The following is a 13,252-nucleotide window of genomic DNA, read 5'->3' on the forward strand; positions in this document are numbered from 1 at the left end:
TTGAGGAGCTAGAAACATGTGTGGTTAAGTTTCTGTATGTTCAACAAAGATTTAAATTTTGTACTGTACCATTCATTGAGTATTATGCATAGAAAATTACTCAAGATGAACATCCATAAAATCATTAGACTTTAATAGCAGTGCTAACACACCCCATTTTATGAAATAAAAATTTCAAATAAAAGCATTTCTGTATTTACATGACTTTTTATATTGTATGGTATGTCTACCAGGCTGATGCTTCTTTGACATGCTAATCAATATCTGTCTTAAACACTAAGATTGTAAGTTGGGAAAAATTGCACCTTAAGCAAACTCGATGGAGTTTAACAGAAGTCTCACCAGTCATTGCACCCTGTATTTAAGATAAGCCGTTATCTTTGTCCATCCACCAGAAAGACATCTAGCTCCAAAGCATTAGAATATTTGTTGTGCTATTGGAGAGTGAATATTCTTACTAGCAGTGCAGGTGCCATGCAGCATGAAAGAGATCTACTCTTCCTTGTGTTGCCTCCTGCCCACTTTGTGACGCTATTTCCTTAATGTCTTCAGTGATAAATCCAGATTCTCTCTTCATTATACTGACTGATGGGTCTCCCAAGGGCTCCTCAAGTGGTTCAACTGGGAAAGGTGCTTGCTCTAAGCACACTCTGGCCTTCATGATCCAATTGTCTCAAGTAGGAGTCTGGGTCATGTGACTGGGATTCCCCAGACAGCAATGCACAGCTAAGTCAGTACCAGCTGTGCTGAGGACTGTCAGCCAGAGCTCTCTCCATTTCCAGAAAAACGGTGACCCCCTGTGATTGGACAAGAGTGCCTGAAGGCTCAAGGTGTCAGTGAGGGAGTTTGTTTGCAACTTATCTGTTGCACCTTTGAGCAGACACCTGAAGACACAATTAAGATGAGGAAAACAAATTGGCAAGTTATTTTACCATTGAATAAAGCCTTTAAAAAAGAAATAAATATGTAGTCATAGAGGTGCAGGCTTTGGAGAAAATCTCATTACATCAGGTTGCAGAATGCAGAATATTTTTTATAAAGCACCTTTCCAAACCCAAGGGTGCTGTACATCATGCATAAAGAAAAAGATGAAAAAATACAAAAGTAAATGAAGAACCGTTATTTTACGGGTTGATTGTAGGCAATCAGATGTAGACCTTGGCAAAAAAGTATGTTTAGATTAGATTTAAGTTTAGATTGGAAGAGAGTTAAAGAAGTTCTCAGTCATAAAGCCTGAGACAGGTCATTCCACAACACTGGAGCAGCAACAGAGAAGGCACAGCTTGTAGGGAAAGGCAGTTGTCACCCAAACAGAGGGACCTGCATGGTACAGAGGTGAAATTCTCCATACAAGTTTGTATGTTTAATTGGCACAAGACTCAGATGGATGGAGTGGTACTTTTCCTTTGTATTAGAGACTACACAGTAGTTTTTTGTACACAGCCTGTGTATTTTCTTAAAGTCAATCCATATTTAATAATTTAATAAAGCATACAGTACAAAATACTTTTTAAAAGAAATTGACTAGTGAAATGACTAGGTAGATTTTCAGTCAGCTGCAGTAGACCTATAAGTTTTTTTTTAATATCTACAGAAACTTTTCAAAACTCTAACAGTTATGTCTAATGCAATGTATAGGAATCCAATAGAAAAGTGTGTAGTGCAGGTGTAGTGTTTATGGCATATCCTTTGGCTGCTTTAAGAAACGCACAGTAAACATATTTGACTTTACTTGTAGAAAACGTTTACTCCATCTAGACAAGCAATGAAAATTTAATCAGAACGCTTGAATTAAAATAAAGGCTTACTAGTTTTATTCTCATCCAAAATGGAATTTGTGTCTTGGTGTTTAATATGAATAACGAGTGAGAAAGGTACATTATTGCATTTATACATTGTGTAATTGACTATTCAGCAAAACCTTTCGTTGGGAAAACGAATGCTCAAAAAATCTTGCATTAATTGACAATAAATCGCAGTGCTGTGCTTTTAATGCACGTTGTGTAGACTTTTATCAAGCCGACAGTGCTAATTTTAGTTCACCCGATTTTAGAGCACGAAAATGAAAAAAGACTCAGCCTACTAATTCCTAAAACGCCTTTTCTCTACATCCTCCCGTCTCTTTTCTCTACACCCCTCCCTCTCTTTCTCCCTGTCTCCCCCTCTCTGTATCTGAAGTCAGTGGTTGTATATTTGTTCCTTCACGGCTCCTCGTCCTTAGATTAGATTTCTCCTTTCTCATTACCAGCCTTAATAGACCCTTCAGACCTCATTCCAGCCCCAGATATTATCTGACCCGTATAATTAATTAATTATAGCCCAAATATTATAGATTATTAAAAATAGCATAACTAATAGTGTAATATCTCAAGCTGTCGAGTTTAATAGTCAACATTGTCTTGGTTGGTCTTATCAGCCTGGGACACCCGGTGAGAATATTGATTTCTGGTAATTTTAACCATCATCTGCCATCATGATGGGTAATTGTCAGATTTTTACCAGTCAGAGCTCATTTGAAATCGTTAAACCAACGGCGCTGCTTAGAGTCACAGTTGATATTTTCTTTCCCTTAACCTACACAATATTTGAGACAGAGAAGGAAGTAAGAAAAGAAAAATATTTCCAACCCATTTTCTTTAGTTCTTGCCAGATACAGTTTATAGGAGGCTTTTGGTTGAGATTATACAACTGTATTTTCATCTAAAGAAGAGATTATTATTGTTATTTTTGTGATTGTTATTATACAAAGTGGTTTATAGGTTCAGGGGAAATAAGCATATGAAACTCTCCTATGCAAAGTACAGTATACTTTGGTACTAATTTCTTGAACCGTGATATATTTTCCTTCTAATTTGAAGTAGTGTTCTGATGTAGAAAGGGGTTATAACTGTTTTCTTTGTTAAATATACAGGTTCGGATGGATTACTTTAAAAAATGGCGCGGTACAATATGATATGCACAAACTTATATGGTGATATTGATAGTAGTAACCTGATTCTGTTGCACTAGAATGCTATAACATCGACACTCTAGATATAGCGAATTGGCGCTGAAGAATACACAGCGACGAATTAAAAATGTACTACAACAATTAAACGAAATCATGTCGGCATTTGTGCCTGTATTTTCTAAAATCAAAATGTTTCAGCGCATTTCGTCTAGCTTTCCTGTTGTCAAACTGGCAAGAAGGAACATGCGGTTCTAATAGATCCTCCGAGGATTCCCTCGGAGCGATGTTTAAACTTCTAATTATGATTCATTTGTGTGATAATATTAATTTAATAATCAAGGGGCTGTGCGGAGAGCATTAACCTCAATTAAGCTCATTACTGCCCGAACCTGTTTCCCCTGGGTGCTTAAATCTTCCATTGTAAGTACCTGACGCAGCTGGAAGCGAGTGATCTCTGAAATAATCTTTCGAAAATTAGGCTTTTCTGATCGGTTGATGTGTGTTTTACTTGGTATCAATGCAAACCAAGATTGGAATTAAAGATCGACAACATTTGTAAGTACTTTGTTAAAATAAAACAACGGTAGGGATTTTGTCAGTTACTATCTTTACAAAATGTTTCCCGAAACTGGGAAAAAGATTAACCCTTTCGTTTTCTTTTAGCCACAAAATTCCTCGCGCTTCCTTTCAGGAAATAACATGCAAAATCACCTGCTGACACCATCCCGCCCTCCTAACACAAACTTACTACAATAACTTCAATATTTAAGAACCTTAGAGTTAAAACTATATTCTTGTATCACTTTTAATGGACAATATTCTCCGACTTCATCAATGTCATTCTCAACAACAACAATAATACACAGAACTGTTGTTTCTCGACTATTTTGTCGGCTCTTGTTTTACAGATGGCAACACTTCATAATGAAAACTTACGCACCTCCTAAGAAAACTTCAGAACACCGTAACATTGTTTTAGCCTCCTTTTTATTACAGTATGTAAATTAAATAACCCAGTGATTTAAAAGCAAAAGTCATTAAAATTAAAAACAGGTTTTAAGACACGAGAACGTCTTCTAAAACAGAAACTCCAACTCTCATTTTACAAGTTTTACTTTAAGTTAAAACCATTCATCACAGTCGGAAGACAGCGGTGTTAGTGTTCATCGGTATTTCTAAAACTTTAATGCATGATGCTTTAAGATATTAAATTAATTAATTGTTAGGTTTTTATTAGTGTCATAGTTTAAAAGTCTGTTTTCTTTAAACTGAGGTGAAATGTTAAGGGCAAGAGATTCCACGATAATATAAATAGGCTATAGTATCTGTACAGTACCTGTAGGAAATTGAACGAAAAAATATTTATATATTAGGTTAATTAACTGTACATCGGAAAAATATACAAGTCTTGCTTTTTAATCATTTATACAAAATACTCCATTAAGATAACACCACTATTCTCAGAGCAACTTTTAACGTCAAATAATGAAAACGAACATGAAAGGATTTTAATCCACCCTTGCTAGATATTGGTTTCTACACACAAGGTGTGTCTGAAGTTCCATGTAGTACAATGTAGTTGGGAAAACTGATTTGACTCTTAAATGCTACTAATTCTTCGTGGTAACACAGAAGCAGTTGTCTGATGATTGAATTGTCTGGTTTGGGTGATTAAAGCTCGACTGATTGCCGTGTTACCGATTGTAATTTGCAGGAAATGAGAGGGTGGTCTCAGTCACGTCTCTGAAGTTTAGTGACAGTGACAGACACGAGCGGCTTCAGCCTCTGTCTGTGTGGGGAATGAGTAGGGAAAAGGTTTTGAACAATGTCATTTACATGCAAATGACCGTGTCCCCTCTTTAACAAATAAATCAGGAAATTGGACACTGGATGTGACCAACCCACTTTAAAACTGGCAAGGTGGACCTAATTATAACCCTAACAGCAGATGGTTCGCTTACCCAACGCAGCTGACAAGGAGCTGTGTGATTTCTTCTTTGGACAGGAGTTCTGGAGTTCTGTGAACACTTAAAGCCAATAGGGAAAAATAAATTATCAGTCTATTGGTTGTAGCTGGAAAAAAAATTAAACAAAATAGAAAAGTTGTTGTCGTTTTAAGAATCCAGCACGTCTGTTCCGGGTCTTTAAGAAGTAGACTACAGTAGACACAATACTTGAAGTAACGGCACAGGTGAAGAGTGTAAACTGAACGACGCTTCGGGTTTACAGCGTGCATCGCTTCCTAATGGATGCAACATTAAGATGTTCTTTAAAGTAGAACTGACTTTAAAATTGGTCATCTGTTCTGGTTGAAAATATATATTGCATGTCAGAACTGATCTAGTACTTCGAATGATCAGGTGTAGCATCGAAAGCCCCAGTAACTAGAACTGGCAGGGAAGCCGAGGAACCAACCGATGAAGGCATTATGACCAATCAGCTCTGATTAGGGCTAGCGAAACAGCTCTATCAAGTTATGAATGAATGCCTATTATCATTATTTATTATTATTGTTGTTGTTGTTGCTGTTGCTGTTAGTTTTACTATTATAAGTGGAATTAGCGGAGTCCTAAAAATAGAATACTCTATTTGAATAGATTATTATTGAGAAAATTAAGTATCCCTAGTCTGTTTTTTTTTTAATTGATAATCGTCTGCGGTCGGAGAAACTTAATCCTTTGTTTTTATAATACTACCTCCGACAACTTAATCTCCGTAACTATATGTTTTATTAAAAGCGCAAATATGGCCATCTTGCTTAATCGTAAAACAAATTTTGATTAGGTAGTAGATACACAATGATAATTTTCATATAGTTGCAATATAACCTCTTGCTTCATTGGAGTATTGTGTATTAATCATTGTTGGAAATTATAGAAAAGTGTCTAATTTCACCATATTTTTTTCCTATTCCCAGCACTTCATAAGCAATTATAGCTATATTTGATTATCTACAATGTACAAACATTTAAAAAATGTAAAAGAAAGCCTATTAAAGCCATTGTAAGAAAGGACACTGAAAGAGTCTGATTAAAATCTAATAGCTATTACATTGCAGATTGTAAGCTGCTGCTGGTGTCGGGTTCTGAATGCAAAGCTGTAGACTGACTCCCCTGGGCTCGGCCCTCTGATGGGCTAATCATGTTCTCCCCTACCAAAATTACAGTTGATTGTTCTACCCATTATTTTTCCCAACTTTTAATTTCTGCTTTCCAAAGGATCATTGCCCGCGGTAATTGCAAAGGACCTGTCCTTGTATGTGTCACCAGCCTTCTAGAAAAAAAAATCTAAATTTGCTAGACTTTACTTCCCAGTTTCACTTTTTGGCACTCAACTGACAAAAAGGAGTCTGCTTGGCACCCCCTGTGTAAAATAAATGACAATAGAAAAGCCTTAGAAAATAAGAAAACAAAAGAATTATACATTTTGTGAATACAATTAGATTCATAATGTAATTGCTTCTCCAGAATAAAATAGCTGTCTTAATTAAGAAATCGATATTTCACTGAAAGGGTATTAAGGTGTTTATCACATCATTATTTCAATAAATAATTGAGATTTTCTGTATGGTTAAGATTTAAGGTGACTCTTGCCAAGGAAACTTTAGGGGTATAATGTAGAATACTGTTTGTATTTTAATATAAAATATATAATACATTGAACTTATGTGATGGTTTGAAGTGTGTTGAAGAAAGTGTGATATAATGCAATTGTTCCTAATCAAATGCTTGAATCATATTACTTATTAAGTTGCGGGTGAAACCTGATTAAAGCTGATAATGTGACCGACGCATCTACTTTCAAATTAAATATTACTGTTAAAATGCTTTAAAGAGACAACTATAGAGCGGTTTAATTTCGCTCTAAAGGAAGAAAAAAAAGAATCGTATGCCTGCGACCGTGTTGTGCAATATTACGTGCTTGTAATTATTTAAAGAAACTATCATTATCATCGCACACACCAACACGCCCAGAGACATCCAAAAAAATCAGCCTATTTAGATGCTTTCCAGTTGAGTGGAGGTGTGCTGAAACAGAGCTGACAGCTAAGTATATCACAAGCAACATCATTCTTCACTCTTCTCTCGCCTCTGCTCTCCCTCTCTAGCTCTTGGACGGAGATTACAGGCTATTAGAGGCACGGGATTAATTTGTAGCCAATTACAATCCACAGCTGAATATGAATGCGTAAATAAGGTGCAGTCGGCGCGCGTGTGTTTGCGAGAGGGAGGGGGCGACATAAACTGCGGAGGGTCCTGAGGGGACGGTTAAAAACCAAAAAAGGAACAGAGCGGGGGAGACCAGCATCCTATAGTGGACCACCACCTTCTGACTTCATTGTGGAATCCTGTGACCAGTAGGCTGCTTCTAGGGGTTTTAAGGTACATACAGAAGCGATAGCGCTCTTTCATTTTAAATAGGATCCTTTGCCTCTGAAATTATTTTTTTGTTTCAAAAGTTGTGCTCGTGCAGTTGAAAGGGACCTAGTGCTCGCTCCTTTCCGGGAGCCATGAATGTGAGTAGGGACAAGGTTCAGGTGGGTGACATCTCTATTGCTCCAGCAGCGCCTGCTGTGGCAGCCCCGGCAGCGGTGACCGCTTCAGACACGCTGCCGTGCAGCATTCACGCAGAGAGCATGGACAGTCACGGCGATCAGAGGCTCCCCAGCAACGAGCTGCCGGTTTTCTCCTGCCCTGGCAGCAGAGAGAGGCAGCAGGCGGACAATCAAGGCAATTCGCCCGGGCAAGAGGTGGCCGTGGTGGCACCCCCCACAGTTCACAGGACCACCTCTTTTTCGGTTCTTGACATTTTGGACCCCAACAAATTTACCAGCAAAAAGCGACACTCTACTACCACCCTCTACAGAAACAGCAGTGACTTCTCTCTCGGGGCAGAGAACAGAGGTGGCGAAGATCCCGCACTTGCAGACCACAAATCGCACTCTGAAGATTACGACAAGTGTAAAAAATCGACAGATTTAATCAGTGAGTATGTCATACATTATGTTTTTTAATTGTTAAAGATACGTGACTTTAGAGTTAGACGTCAGACGGCAGTGTCTAAACTTTGCGTTTGAACTCTTAAAAGTTAACGTAATATTAAATAAGCCTGGCATTACAATTATTATACGTAAAATTCAAAATACAGTCTTTCACAATTGCTTGAACACACGTACATACTGTATATGGCCTGTGTTTATGTATAGACTGAAGATTTTTATAACCACCTAAAGTTAGTGAAGTGAAGCCTTACTGACTGATCACAGGTGCATCCAAGGGGATAAAGAAATAGTGAACTTTGTTTACGGCATACACTGTGACAAAATCGCGCCACAGAAGAATTACACCTATTTATGAGTTAAGGTATAAATGAAACAATCTTTGTTGAATCGATAAAACAAATTTGAAAAATCTGATACACTCCATTTCTAGAAAACAAAAGCAAGTGGAAGAGGAACTCGTATTCTTAACTTACTACGTTAGTTGCACAATCAAAAACAGACTCATGGATAATACAAATGTCTATTTTAGGCCTAAGAACCTTTGACCGTTTCCAAATAGTACAGTACATAACTGTTTTAAGGTTAATTTACGGTTTTGTGTGCAATTGATGCTCAAATGCACTTTTTCATCAATTTGAAATTTGAAATTTTAAAAAAACTAGCTTTTTTTGCGAGTACTGTTATGGTTCAGGTCGGAAAAGTGCAGGATAGCCGAATGGTAAAGTTAGAATAGTCTTGCAATAGGCCTACTTATTTATTAATCCTGTTTGAAGTTGTTTGGTTATCATTGGAACACCGCAATCTCACAGACATCTCTCCAGCTGGTTTGTTGTATTGCTCTAGGCGACAGATTCAATTTTCTTCCTGTCCCCGGGCCTTTTTTAGGACGAATCAGACTAATTGTGACAAAACGCTGGTTATCTCTAGAAAAACAATTAAATTTCTTCGATTACATTTAAGGTAAAATGTGCTTAGCAGCGTTAAAGAGGCTGGATAATGGGGAAAATCGCCCCAGAGTGGCATGTAGGACTGGCCTGGTCGATATTCTATTATCGAATTGTGCATATCTCTTTCAGGCAGCTTGCAAACTCCTCTCCAACATCTAAATTATAGGGTCAAAATTCGGATAATTACTCGATTAAAACCTATTACACTTATTAAGGGATGCTATTGATCGTGGATTGCCTTCGACCCAAAGAACCTGCTCTTGGCCGTATCAAAATTTAAGACGAGGCCTACGGTGCGGGTCCTGCAATAGTAAATAGTACAATCGTTACAAATTTACACCAACAAAATCGAATATGTATAATCCATCATGATCATAATTTATATTTAATATGTAAACTCGCATTCAACATCACAAACCGTAAAACAACTTCGAAACTGAAGTGAGGTACTTCATGTCTCTTTGGCGCCAGAACTATAGGCTAAATGTAACCCTAAATTGATCTCGACTGGCAATTTCAGAGCAACCTCTTTAAAGAGTAAACCTGCCTCAGAAAACTAAGCAATAGAGGAAAAGAAACAACCGTCGGAAAATTTAAGTAACTTATTATAAAATGTTTTACATTTTTAAACAATTAAAATACACAAAGGCGCGTAGATTAACGAAGCATGTGAACACCGCTTTTTGATTTAAATACTCAATAAATATTGAAATAATACTTGAAAATAATTTTAATTTTAATTGTTTACTGTTGCTCTAAATGGTCAGTTAATCAATTTAAATATTCTAGTGATGTATGAAAGCTAAAGGCTATTTTTAATAAATAAACGAATGTTAATACTGCTTTTCCAGATAAAAACTACCCTAGAACTTTTGGGTTTGTCCCCCATTTAAATTCAAACGATCTTTTATTTTTTGTTGGATTTCCCGTTAATCGGTATATAATATGATCCATTATGAATTAAATTATCGTTAATTAGTTTCCGTATTAGACAAACAGGGTTTAATTGGTTTGCCACATTTCTTCCAATTAATAGAAACTGATTAGAACATATTTATAACCATTATAAATTAAAAATGAAATTGGGAAAACGAAGCAAAAGCATATTGCGAATTAAGTTTAGATTATATTACAATCATCACTAAGAAACAGTTAATATGTGCGAGTCTCCCTCCAACTCCAGTGCTGAATTTGTTCCTGCTCACTGTGCATGTTTATTAAAAAGAACTTTTCAAACAGGAAAATAATATTCTTAAGAAACAGGGTTTGAAAATTATGTCCCGAAACGTAAGAATAAACATACAATTTAAATTAGTCTTTTCTAAAATACAGAAAACACGTTTCGTTATCCGTGGCGCTTATTAGTGCAGTATTTCGTGAACTATAGTTTGTGTAAAGTTTTACTTGCTCACATTTTGTTTTGACGTTTAAATTCACTGTAAATGTTAAATCCCGTTTCCCTTTCTATTTTCAGAAGATGGGGTATTGTATAAGTCCGATGAAGGTGAAAATGATTTTAGCCGGAGCACTCACACTCCAGAGAGTGAAATTCAAGACGAGGAGTTGTGTAGCGAGGAGAGTAGTAGCGCTCTGCCTAGTAATGTGGACTCGGAGCTTGTCCACCATGAAGAGGAGGACTCGGTTACGCGGAGCTCGAGCCCAGGTGTCCAGCAAACACAACAAGCAGGACAGAACGGCCAGAGCCAACAGTCCAAGCCCAAAAGAAAGCGCACTGGTTCGGACTCCAAGTCGGGAAAACCCCGGCGGGCCCGGACAGCCTTCACCTACGAACAGCTAGTAGCACTGGAGAACAAATTTAAGTCCACTCGATACCTGTCTGTGTGCGAGAGGCTCAACCTAGCTCTCTCTCTCAGTTTGACAGAGACCCAAGTAAAAATCTGGTTCCAGAACCGCCGGACGAAGTGGAAGAAACAGAATCCCGGTGCAGATACAAGCGCCCCAACGGGTGGCAACGGTGGGGGACCAAACGGGCCGGGCAACGGCTTAAATGGAGGATTGAGTCCATTGAGCCCTTCTCCCCCGATGGGTGGCCCACTTTCAATGCACACAAGTTACCCAGGTCACACACCAAGCGGGCTGGTCTGTACCGCCCAGTTGCCCTTTCTGCCGAGTCACGCAGTCCTGTCCCCTTTCGTTTTAGGATCACAGACTTACGGGGCTCCGGCGTTTTATACCCCGCACTTGTAAATAAATACTGAAGGAAATGACTTGTATGCATTTACATGACATACAAAGCCGAACCTGTGTGATACAAAAAAAGTTGTTAAATGCAGTTTAATACAATGCATCCTATGACTTAAAGGAGAAGAACAAGACAAGCTGTGATAAAGAGATTCTGGATCTTAAAAAAGTTGAGCAATAGCAACTTTAAAGACTGCTGAATGCATCAAATGCTACAAGGAAGGAAATGACTAATTTTGTGTCGTCTTCTTCCAAGCATATCTTTTTTTAAGGACACTTAAAATTTATACGACGAATTCGTCCTGCAGTCCGTATGGACAATTACTTTTATGCCGTCAAGTGGGGATTCTTTTTGATTACAATGTAAAACATTAAAATGTCTCTGGGCCACGTGTGTACAGTAAATGTAAATGGTAAACGAGTATGTAAACGTTTAGCCTCATCTATTAAACGCAGTTTTGTAAAGACCAGATCAACTAAATGGATTAAAACATACCGATCAAGTCATTAAATTATTTAAAAAGTGTTTTTATATCATTACATACCTGGAATGGCTTGTAATACTTTATATAAGTAGATATAAATAATTGTTTAAATAAAATGTAAAATGTTTGTCTGACACTTGTAAAGAATGTTTTTAATGTACCCACTTATTCTCAGGGTAGCTTTATTAAAAACTGGCTGTTCAATACTTCTGTTGCGTTAAAAAAGACTAAAAGAGGAAAGCTAAAAACAGAATAAAGCATTATACGAAAATATTTTTGAGTTATTTTCGTGATTGATAAGTCTGTAAAAGAAAGTAGAAAATTGTTTCTCTGCATTCTTCAGATGCACTGTATATTTCTAATTATATACTTAAAATTTAGTTTTATTGTAGACAAAAAGTGATGCTCTTTATTAATATGAATATTGGAACTTTAAACTTGCGGCCAAACAAAGAAAATCAATAAACTTCTTAAATATGTTGTAAGCGGCGGCTTTATTATTGCCATTTATTTGGGTTTTAAATGCTGAATGTTTACAATATTTTTCAATGTACATTTTGTTTTCGGTACTTTTAATTCCCATTTTTACAAAAATGTCACTTTATTTTTTATTATTCGTGGGGATTCTGCCGTTACAGAAATGAATATAGTTATATGGTTCAAAGGTGTCTAAAGGTTATGTCCCTTACTCACAAGTAGGAATAGAGATTTTCAACGTTCATCATTTTTGTACCGCGCTGTTACCTATGCTTTAAACAAACACGATATGTGCTTGAATGCAAAATTCGTGTTAATATATAAAGCACTGGAAATTTGGGGAATTCAACTGATACGACTTGATGCTACATTTAAGAGAGAAACTGTATAAATGAGCACAAAAAAACCTATACAGTACGTTGGTGTGAACGGATAGTATACTTAGGTAATTAACGGGTTAAATAATTTCACGGAGTTACGGAATATGTGAAATGAAATATCAGAAGTATTAAAGTCAGTTAGGGTTTTATTTAATATGACTTGACTGCGTGAATGTATTCTGGAGCCTGTACTATTGCCAATACAATTTGCCGTAGTCAAACATCCCTGTGACAGCATTAAATGATATCTTTCTAATCCTATTAGTTTCTCCCTCTTGTTTGCTTCCGTGAGTGAGCATTTTTGACAACCTTTTACTGCGAGTAATGACACTTGAAGCGTGGAGATGTTATAATTTTTGACAGAGAAATTACATCTCTTCACAGACGCTGATATCCTGAAATGTAAATAGACTTGGGACAAGCGAAGAAGTTATTACGCTGTGAATTCCAAGATGCGTCTAAACGCAAACAGGGAATGAGGGTTTTGAAATACCACTAGGGGGAGTATGTTGAAAACAGTCAAGGGAAAATACTGTAATAAAAAATATGGAGCATGTGTTTTTGGTGATCATGCTTTTGGTCCTAGGCTTTTTGTGAATATTTTAATTCATGTGAAGTGTTAAAAGAAATGTACACATGCCGAAGACGTTTCATAGCAGTTTGGCTGTTTACATATATCATATAAAATAACATTTGTGATCTACTGTTAAACGACTATCAAATCTTAACAGATTTCTCGAGTTTTAATACAGGCTCAAAATAAAAGTAGTCATTTTCGTAAATGTAGAAATTTTAATACCTTTCAGTTT

The 13,252-nt window shown here is 36.9% G+C and overlaps 1 protein-coding gene across 1 annotated transcript; it reads left to right on the plus strand.

The window, feature by feature from the left end:
- Positions 1 to 7,223: 7,223 nt before the first annotated feature.
- On the plus strand, positions 7,224 to 11,311 carry nkx1.2lb (NK1 transcription factor related 2-like,b). The gene is made up of 2 exons (XM_006629715.3): positions 7,224 to 7,935; positions 10,374 to 11,311. The coding sequence occupies exons 1-2, from the start codon at positions 7,461 to 7,463 to the stop codon at positions 11,105 to 11,107; spliced, it is 1,209 nt and encodes a 402-aa protein (XP_006629778.1). The 5' UTR covers positions 7,224 to 7,460; the 3' UTR covers positions 11,108 to 11,311.
- Positions 11,312 to 13,252: the final 1,941 nt, after the last annotated feature.

The sequence above is a fragment of the Lepisosteus oculatus genome, chromosome 1 (genome assembly GCF_040954835.1).
Source record: "Lepisosteus oculatus isolate fLepOcu1 chromosome 1, fLepOcu1.hap2, whole genome shotgun sequence".
In the NCBI taxonomy this organism is placed as follows: Eukaryota; Metazoa; Chordata; class Actinopteri; order Semionotiformes; family Lepisosteidae; genus Lepisosteus; species Lepisosteus oculatus.